The following is a 9,964-nucleotide window of genomic DNA, read 5'->3' on the forward strand; positions in this document are numbered from 1 at the left end:
CTTGTGTAACGTGATGTGTAAATGAACCTCTAATTTGTCTTACTTCTATGAGCTATCTATTGGAACTCCTAATGTACACAGACAATATCTCTCTTCTTCCTTGAGTACTTCTATTTAAATTGTAGCAGATATTTTTGCATGCTGAACAAATAAGTATCCCCAATGCCCCAAGCCAGGCCCCCCCAAAAAAAACCTTAAGCCAAATTTCCTTTTCTCTACCTGTTGCTTCCAGCAACTTTCTATATTGATATCATCTGAGATAGGATGTATATTTTATGGAACTATTCCTATTTTTGGAGGGAAAATAATCTTGGTTATGACAATAAATTTCAGTGGAATCTGTTTGCATTTGTACACATTACTGCTTGGTTATTCTCTTGGATTTTTTTAAAATTTTTTATTGTAAAGATACTATACAGAGGGTTACAGTTACATGAGCAAGGTAATGAGTACACTTCCTATTGAGCTTTGCTACCCCCTCCATTGTTTTCCCCCTACCATCCTTTCCCTCCCTACCTTCCCCGAGGTTCTTTTTTTTTTTTTTTTAATTGTGATTAAGTGATTACATAATTTCTCAAATTTCACAGTATTGTGGAATAATGATGCTCATTTAAAGTCACAAGTTCATTCTAAGTTTCCTGGAGCAAATTGTCTATCACAGTCTATAACATATAACAGTGTACACATATACACCATACATGTGATCAGCAGCATGGGGATATTTAGTAGTGGTTGGACCAGATGAGCGGGAGTTCTTTGTTTCTTAAGTCCTGTTAATTTTGTCTTATCACCTAACATTTTGGATTTAACATCCACTTATCAGGGAGACCATGTACCGTTTGTCTCTTTGCTCTTGGATTATCTTGGATTTTTTTTTTTTAGTGGAGATTATATAAATGATACCATATGATAGCAACATGGAAACTTGTTTCTTTTCCTCTTTTGTACGGTATTTTAAGAGTTTTATATTTTTACTTATTTGTGATGGTGGTAGATCTTGAACTCAGTCCCATAGCTTTTTAGTGCTCTACCACTTGAGCCACACATCTATTTCCAGCTTTCTGGCCAGGCTGGTTTTGAACCTTGATTCTCAAATCTCAGCCTCTTAAGCAGCTAGGATTATAGATAGGAGCCACCAGGGCTGACCTGGTTTTGTTTGCTTGTCTATTGTCATAGAGTTAACTTCCCAGAAAAACTCTCAGACAAAGCTTAGCATTCATAAAAATATCTTCTCCTTGGCCCAGGTAACCTGGATGACATATTATTTTAAAATGTAGTCCAGGCACCCATGGCTCACACCTGTCATCCTAGCTACTCAGGAGGCTGAGATCTGAGAATCGAGGTTCAAAGCCAGCCTGGGCAGGAAAGTCCGTGAGACTCTTATCTCCAATGAACCACCAGAAAACCAGAAGTGATGCTGTGGCTCAAGGGGTAGAGCACTAGCCTTGAGCTGAAGAGCTGAGGGACAGCGCCCAGGCCCAGAGTTCAAGCACCATGACTAACAAAAAAAAAATGTAACTAACTATTGGGGCTCAGATTTTATTTTCAGAAGCTGGGGTGTTTCCCTGTTCTTGTTCACAGTGGTGAAAAGGTGGATGTCAACCTATTCCCTTGTATGTAAGTTGTTGATTTCTTTTCCTCTTGAACTGCCTAAGCCTTTGATCAGTTATGACGTTGTGCTGTGATCTGTGGCACTCCATCTGGTTCTCTTCATCTTCTGAGGTCACGTGAGTCCCCTTAGGCTCTGGGAAATTCATTCATGCTTTAAACCAGTGGCTGGTTGCCTTCATCTTTGTCAAGGACACTTTTGTCGGTCATGGGGCTTGAACTCTGGGCCTGGGCGCTGTCCCTCAGCTCTTCAGCTCAAGGCTAGTGCTCTACCACTTGAGCCACAGCGCCACTTCTGGTTTTTTGGTGGTTCATTGGAGATCAGAGTCTCATGGAATTTCCTGCCCAGGCTGGCTTTGAACCTCAATCCTCAGATCTCAGCCTGCTGAGCAGCTAGGATGACAGGCGTGAGCCACTGGAGCCTGGCTTCATGTACACTTTGAATGTCCTATCTGCTAGTCACTGCATCTACTTGTATTATTTTTGTGTATGTGCCTGTCCTTGGGCTTGAACTCAGGGCCTGTGTATTGTCTCTGAGCTTCTTTTGCTCAAGGCTAGCACTTTTACCATTTTGAGCCAACAGTGCCTTTTGTCTTTGTGGTGGATTAGTTAAGAAACAAATGTGGCTAATTAGAGCAAGTGTATCATGGACTTTCCTGCTCAGGTTGGCTTCGAACCACAATCCTCAGAATCTCAGCCTCCTGAGTAGCTAGGATGACAGCAGTGAGACCGATTGGAAGCTAATTTTTGCTGACAAATTCTCCCTTAGTCTACTGGTGAGCGCCACAATCCTTACCCATAGATTTCAGAGTGGGGGGGGGGCAGGGAGGGGGGAGGAGGAGGACGGGTCTCAGTGCATCAGCAATATCTTGGTAGGAGTGTAACAGGTCCTGTCACTCCTGCCTAAGACATCTCTGAAAATCAAACAAGAAAATGTATACAGGAAGCCAGGCACTGGTGGCTCATTCCTCTAATCCTTGCTACTCAGGAGGCTGAGATCTGAGGATGGAAGTTCAAAGTCAGCCTGGGCAGAAAACTCTGAGAGGATTCTTCTCTCCAATTAACCAGCAAAAAAAAAAAAAAAATCAGAAGTGGGGGCTGGGAAGGTGGCTCAGTGGTAGACCGCTTGCCTCGCATGCATGAGGCCCTGGGTTTGATTCCTCAGCACCACATAAGCAGAAAAAGCCAGAAGTGGCGCTGTGGCTCAAGTGGTAGAGCACTAGCCTTGAGCTGAAGAGCTGAGGGATAGCTCCCAGGCCCAGAGTTCAAGCCTCATGACTGACAAAAAAATCAGAAGTGGAAGTGTGGTTCAAGTGGTAGAGCACCAGCCTTAAGGGGGGAAAAACCCAAAGGAAAATTCTAAATCCTGAGTCCATTCCTTCGTACTAGCACAAAAAGGAAGAAGGAAGCTGGAGGCTGATGGCTCATGCCTATAGTCTTGGCTACGCAGGAAGCTGAGCTCTAAGGATCTTGGTTCAAAGCCAGCCTGGGCAGGAAAGGCCATGAGACTCATCTCCAATGAACCACTAGAAAACCGGAAGTGGCGCTGTGACTCAAAGCGGTAGAGTGCTTGCTAGCTTTGAGCAGAAGAGCTGAGGGACAGCGCCCAGAGTTCAAGCCCCACAACCAACAACAGCAACGAAGAAAAAAAGGGCAGGGGAGAATGGGAAGAAGGAAGAAAGGAACAGGAGGAGAAGCAAAGGAGGTAGATTTAGCCCCAGCAGGGCAAGAAGACAGAATCCCAGTGTGGCCCAATTCCTCAGAGCTAATACTGCTCGGGATGCTAAGTCTTTCCTATGACCTACTTCTGCCTTGACACTTGTGAAACAAAAGTCTACAAAATAACCCCTTCACTGCTTTATGGGGAGGGGAATACACTCAGACACCATGCAAGACCCCGAACCCAGCAAGATCTCCAACTTGAGCTGCAGATGATTGTCCAAGATCCGATAGTGACCTTTGATGACACCCCAAGATGCGTAGGCATGACAATAGGCCTGGATGATGCGTACAGCCCGGAGCAACCGACAATAGCGCTGGCAGACACTCCACATGCGGACCCACGACTGTAGCTTGACCGCTGCCCACTCCTCCCGAGAGATTGTCCTCAGGATCACCTGTCGCCTCTTCTCCGTGAGTTTCAACAGCACCATCCGCCACCAGCTCTGGATAATCCAGGCCCTGAGTGCCGCGTGTAGTAGCGTCCGGCAGACCAGGACCCCCCTCCACCAAGCCTGAATCTTTACCACTGGTGTATTTTCTTCCTGCTTCTCTGGGTACTTGCAAGAAGAAGAGAGAAAGACAGAGAGACAAGCCCAGCACTGGTGGCTCACGCCTGTCATCCTAGCGACTCAGGAGGCTGAGATCTGAGGATCGGGGTTCAAAGCCAGCCCCACAGGGATGGAAAGCCCATGAGACTCTTCTCTCCAATGAAGCAGCAAGAAAAAGGTGGAAATGAAGCTGTGACTCACATGATAGAGCTCTAGGCTTGAGCATAAGAGCTCAGGGATAGTGCCGAGGCTCCTGAGTTCAAGCCCCCAGGACTGCCACCAAAAAGAAAAAGAAAAAGAAGAAAGAAACATAACTGGGGTATTTCTTTTTTCTTGTCAGTCGTGGGGCTTGAACTCTGGGCCTGGGCGCTGCCCCTCAGCTCTTCAGCTCAAGCTTAGCGCTCTACCACTTGAGCCACAGCGCCACTTCCAGTTTTCTGGTGGTTCATTGGAGATCAGAGTCTCACAGACTTTCCTGCCCGGGCTGGTTTTGAACCGTGATCCTCAGATCTCAGCCTCCTGAGTAGCTAGGATGACAGATGTGAGCCACCAGCACCCAGCCTGTGTTTATCTATTTCTGTTGTTAGCTCAGGACCATGCAAAGGGCATCAGGCACAAACTCCATGGCCCCAAAGCCATGGCTCCTCCTACCTTTAACTGCTTCTCTGAGGCTTTGGGTATGGAGGGTAGACCAGTTGACTCTTCCTGCTGAGGAGGTTCATTAACATCTTTTCTTTTAAGTTGATCTACCCCCTACAATCAATAGTTGGGGGGGGGGGGGAGGAAGAGTGAGGCCATTGTCCATCTCCATCACATCCCCAGCTCCCTCCCAGGGCTTCGCAAAGCCCTCTCTCTCTCTCCCCAAAGCTGCTATGTCTGCCTCTCTCACTCACCATTGGTCACACGTGGAATGGGCATAGATGGTTCAAATCCCCTCGGGTTTCTGTTCCTTCAGTCTTGGCATGGGACAGAGAGAGGAGAGCAAGGAGACCCATGATGTCATAAGAACAACTATGACACAGAACACCAAGACGGGGGCTCTGGGAAGGTGGCTCAGTGGTAGAGCGCTTGCCTTGCATGCCTGAGGCCCTGGGTTCGATTCGCCAGCACCACATAAGCAAAAAGAAAAAAAGCTGAAGTGGCACTGTGGCTCAAGTGGTAGAGCGCTAGCCTTGAGCTGAAGAGCTGCGGGACAGCGCCCAGGCCCAGAGTTCAGGCCCCATGACTGGACCAAAAAAAAAAAAAAGAATATCAAGATGGCTCCCAAGAGTGGAGGCCGCTCCCCACCAAGGGGGGGGAAAGTAACAATTATTCATTCTTTTCTACCATAAATGGGCAAAGATTTGGCCTGAAAGCCAAGGTATCAGAAGTATCAGTCCATTGAGTTGAAGGTATATAAAGATAGCCAGGGCTGGGAAGGTGGCTCAGTGGTAGAGTGCTTGCCTAGCATGCATGAGGCCCTGGGTTCAATTCCTCAGTACCATATACACAGAAAAACCAGAAGTGGTGCTGTGGCTCAAGTGGTAGAGGTCTAGTCTTGAGCAAAAGAAGTTCAAGGGCCAGGGGCCAGTGGCTAACACCTGTCATCCTAGCTACTCAGGAGACTGAGATCTGAGGATCACAGTTCAAAGCCAACCCAGGCAGGAAAGTCCGTGGGACTCTGATCTCCAATGAACCACCAGAAAGCCAGAAGTGGCGCTGTTGCTCAAGTGGTAGAGTGCTCACCTTGAGCTGAAGAGCTCAGGGATAGCACCCAGAGTCCAAGCCTCATGACCGACAAGGAAATAAATAAAAGAAGCTCAGGGACAGTGCCCAGGCCCTGAGTTCAAGCCCCAGGACTGACAAAAGAAAAAAAAAGTTAGCCAGTCATTGGTAATAGCTTTTAATGGCAAAATTTAAATATCCATTAATAGGGAATTGATTTAGTGATGTTCAGTGCCTTTATAACTTAGATATTACATAATTACATTAAGATATTACATAATATTACTATTAAAAATAACAACATATTACTGATGAGGAAGTATATCCAAGATATTTTTTCCCCTCTAGCATTACTGGTGTTTGAACTCAAGGCCTCATGACTGACAGACAGGTACTCTTCTGCAGGTTACTACTAGTAGTAGTAGCAGTAATACTAGTAGTTCTAGTACTGGGGTGTGGACTCAAGGACTGGACATTGTCCCCCTTTTTTTTTTTTTTGCGAGTCCTAGGGCTTGAACTCAGGGCTTGGGCACTGTCCCTGAGCTTCTTTTGCTCAAAGCTAGTGCTCTACTACTTGGAGCCACAACACCACTTCCAGCTTTTTCTGGAAGTGTCTCACAGACTTTCCTGCCTGGGCTGGCTTTGAACCTCAATCTTCAGATCTCATCTCCTGAGTAGCTAGGATTCCAGGTGTGAGCCCATAAGGACCAGTTTGTCCCTTAAGCTTTTTTGCTCACTGCTGGCACTCTTCCACTTGAGCCATACCTCCAGTCCTGATTTTCCTCATTCTTGTCTCTAGAAGTTAAACTCTGCACCTAGCAAATACTAAAAGAACTGCTCACTGAATGAACAGATGGATTTGATTATGTAAAATTGAGCCAGATTGCTTCCCTAGAGATTTCCCCGATTCCTTGGGGGCAGGTCCTGTCTTTCTTTACTCTTCCCAGTGCCCAATGTCCCCATACAAGGTGGGGGGGGGCGGAGAGGTGAGCAGGAAGTGACTGGGCTGTGTAGAGATGGAGTTCAGCACTAAGAACTGGACAGCAACCAGATAGAGGGTTGGGAAAATTAAAGAGGGGAGGGGCCTGGAAATGCAACAGAACTGTGATTGGTGAATTAGACAGGAAGAGGCGGGACAAAGGAGCTGATGGAGAAGAGCTAGCAGCTGTCCCAAGTGTCACTCTCCTCTCTGCCGTACATGATCAGCTCGAGGTCAGGTGGTGAGGAGGGTCCCAGGCCCTCTGTCAGCCTCTAGCTAAGCTCTGGCGGTTCAAAGCCAGCCTGGGCAGCCAAGTCCATTGAGATTCTTGTCTTCAATTAACCACCAGAAAGCCACAAGAGAAATGGCTGTTCCTTATCCACTCAACAGGACAAAGTCCCAGTTTGCCCCAGTTGGTGAGATCTGTTTCAGTAACATGTCAAGTATCATCTCTAAGCCGTGATTAACAGATGATGACTTCCAGAATCTTTTTCTTTGTCGGTCGTGGGGCTTGAACTCTGGGCCTGGGCACTGTCCCTCAGTTCTTCAGCTCAAAGCAAGCGCTCTACCACTTGCGCCACAGCGCCACTTCCCATATTCCGGTGGCTTATTGGAGATAAGTCTCACGGAGTTCCTGCCCAGGCTGGCTTTGAACTGAGATCCTCAGATCTCAGCCTCCTGAGTAGCTAGGCTGACAGACGTGAGCCACCAGCGCCTGGCTGACTTCCAGAATGGCTTCATCCAAGTGCCATGTGATCGAGGGCTTGGGGATACCTCAGGTGTCCCCCTAAAGTCCTTTCAATATCCTTTCCTAGCCTTCAAACTTTATGTGCATATTTCCTAGCCTGTGCTTAGAGACCAGCCTGAGAGAATACTCAGGTTAGCCAGCAGCTGAGGCCTAGCTCAAATGCAAATACCATGTCCTGTTTCCTTCCTTGTTCCAGTAGATGCACACATATGCATCCAGGATCAGGAGTACATGCACGTATGCGTACACAAACACACCATGGTAGCAAAATGGATGTATGGCAGGTCCTCCCTCATCCTCACACAAGCTAGTTCTCAGTAATTCCAAATATAAACTCAATTGGATTAACAAGCAACAGAAACTGGGCACTGGTAGCTCATGCCTGTAATCCTAGCTACTCAACAGGCTGAGAGCTGAGGATTGCAGTTTGAAGCCAGTAGCTCATGCCTGTAATCTTAGCTACTGAAGAGGCTACTGAAAGTCTGGAGAGGTGAGTTTGAAGCCAGCCCAGGACAAGTTAAGTGCATGAGATTCTTGTCTCCAATTAACCACCAAAAAGCTGTTAAGGGGAGCAGTAACTCAAGTGGTAGAGCACCAGCTTTCAGAACAGTGCTTGATCCTGAGTTCAAGCCCCCAGTATCAAAAATAAAAGGAAAGGAAAATGGGTTCAGAGGGGCTAATAAAGAGCGAATGAAAAATGTGAATGAAGTTGACTATTGCCTGTGTAGGCATAAAAAATGGTCCATTAAAGAGTGGGGTGGAAAAGTGACAGAGAAGATCGACAAGATACATTGAATATACGTGTGGCAATGTTACAAAGGTTGGGGCCAAGCACAGTAGGAAGCCCATATCATTCTGAGAGGCTCAGATGTTGGGCCCAATGAGCTAAGAGATTTCTTTTATTTGCCAGGCCTGGGGCTTGAACTCAGGGCCTGAGCACTGTCCCTGAGCCTCCTTTTGCTCAAGACTAATGCTCTAAATTATTTTGAGCCAAGTAAGCCAAGAACAAAGAGACAAACAGGGGGCTGGGAAGGTGGCTCAGTGGTAGAGCGCTTGCCTTGCATGCCTGAGGCCCTGGGTTCGATTCCTCAGCACCACATAAGCAGAAAAAGCCAGAAGTGGTGCTATGGCTGGCTCAAGTGGTAGAGCGCTCGCCTTAAGCTGAAGAGCTGAGGGATGGCGCCCAGGCCCAGAGTTCAGGCCCCACGACCGGCAAAAAAAAAAAAAAGAAACAAACAAACAGCATATGGTCTCCCTGCTATGTGCATGCTAAAGCCAAAATGCACGAAGATATGGCAAACAGGACTCAAGAAACAAAGGACAGCCATTCATTTTGTCGTATCATTGCTAAATGACTCCATGTTCTTGACCCATAAATATATCCTAACCCTAACCCTATATGGTAGATAAATGCACGCAAAGAGGAAGAAACAGAATAAGTGGGAAACAGAACTACACACAACAAAGAGGCCCAACAGCTGCACTGGACATAGAAGGAAAAGAACTAAGCGACCCAAAGACAGCAATGGGAAGGGAGGAATGAGAGGAAAAGACGGAACAGCCTACACTAAGCAAAAGAAATGCCGGGCGCTGGTGGCTCACGCCTGTAATCCTAGCTACTCAGGAGGCTGAGATCTGAGGATCGCGGTTCAAAGCCAGCCCGGGCAGGAGAGACCGCGAGACTCCTATCTCCAATAAACCACCAGAAAACCGGAAGTGGCGCTGTAGCTCAAGTGGTAGAGCGCTCGCCTTGAGCTGAAGAGCTGAGGGACAGCGCCCAGGCCCAGAGTTCAAGCCCCACGACCGACCAAAAAAAAAAAGAAAGAAAGAAATGTAAATACCTGATGAGGAAGAAATAATTAGTATTGTCAAAGCTTATAGAAGTCACAAACTGTGTAGACCATGATCATGACAATTTGCCTTGTGAAGGTTAAAATGTGTTTGTGACTTTAAGTATGACCATTCTCCTATGAAATATGTGAAATTTAAGTAGTCACCTAATCTCAATTAAAGAAAAAAAGTAAGAAGGGATGGGTTAGGAGAGCTGGGTAACAATGTTGTCAGACACCTTGTACTCATATACTGTTTTAAAGACTAGCGCTCTTACCACTTGAGCCACAGCACCACTTCAGCTTTTTCTGTGTGTGTGGGACTGAGGAATCGAACCCAGGGCTTCATGCATGCCAGGCAAGCACTGTACCAGTTACATTCCTAATCCAGTTTTTTGTTTGGTTTTTTTTTTAAGGGAAATCTCAGACTGGCTTAGTGGTAGAGTGCTTGCCTAGCATAGATGAAGCCTTGTGTTTGATTCCTCAGTACCATATAAACAGAAAAAGCCAAGCTGGGCACTGGTGACTCACGCCTGTCATCCTAGCTACTCAGGAGGCTGAGAACTGAGGATCTCGGTTCAAAGCCAGCCTGGGCAGCAAAGTCTGTGAGACTCTTATCGCCAACAAACCACAAGAAAACTGAAAGTAGTGTTCAGGGCTCAAGTGGTAGAGCTACTAGTCTTGAGCAAAAGCTCAGGAACAGTGCCCAGGCCCTGAGTTCAAGCCCCAGGCCCAGCATGCATGCATGTGCAAACATGAACACACACACACACACATACACACACACACACACACACACACCCTGTTCATTGTCACGCAGAAACCA

The 9,964-nt window shown here is 46.9% G+C and overlaps 1 protein-coding gene across 1 annotated transcript; it reads right to left on the reverse strand.

The window, feature by feature from the left end:
* Positions 1-3,458: 3,458 nt before the first annotated feature.
* On the reverse strand, positions 3,459-4,503 carry LOC122095599 (IQ domain-containing protein F1-like). Its single transcript, XM_042665914.1, has 2 exons — positions 4,474-4,503; positions 3,459-3,887 (listed from the first exon to the last, which is right to left on the reverse strand). The coding sequence occupies exons 1-2, from the start codon at positions 4,501-4,503 to the stop codon at positions 3,459-3,461; spliced, it is 459 nt and encodes a 152-aa protein (XP_042521848.1).
* Between the last annotated feature and the right edge of the window lie 5,461 nt (positions 4,504-9,964).

Source organism: Dipodomys spectabilis, unplaced genomic scaffold (genome assembly GCF_019054845.1).
Source record: "Dipodomys spectabilis isolate Male_0828 unplaced genomic scaffold, ASM1905484v1 ptg000360l, whole genome shotgun sequence".
Lineage (NCBI taxonomy): Eukaryota > Metazoa > Chordata > Mammalia > Rodentia > Heteromyidae > Dipodomys > Dipodomys spectabilis.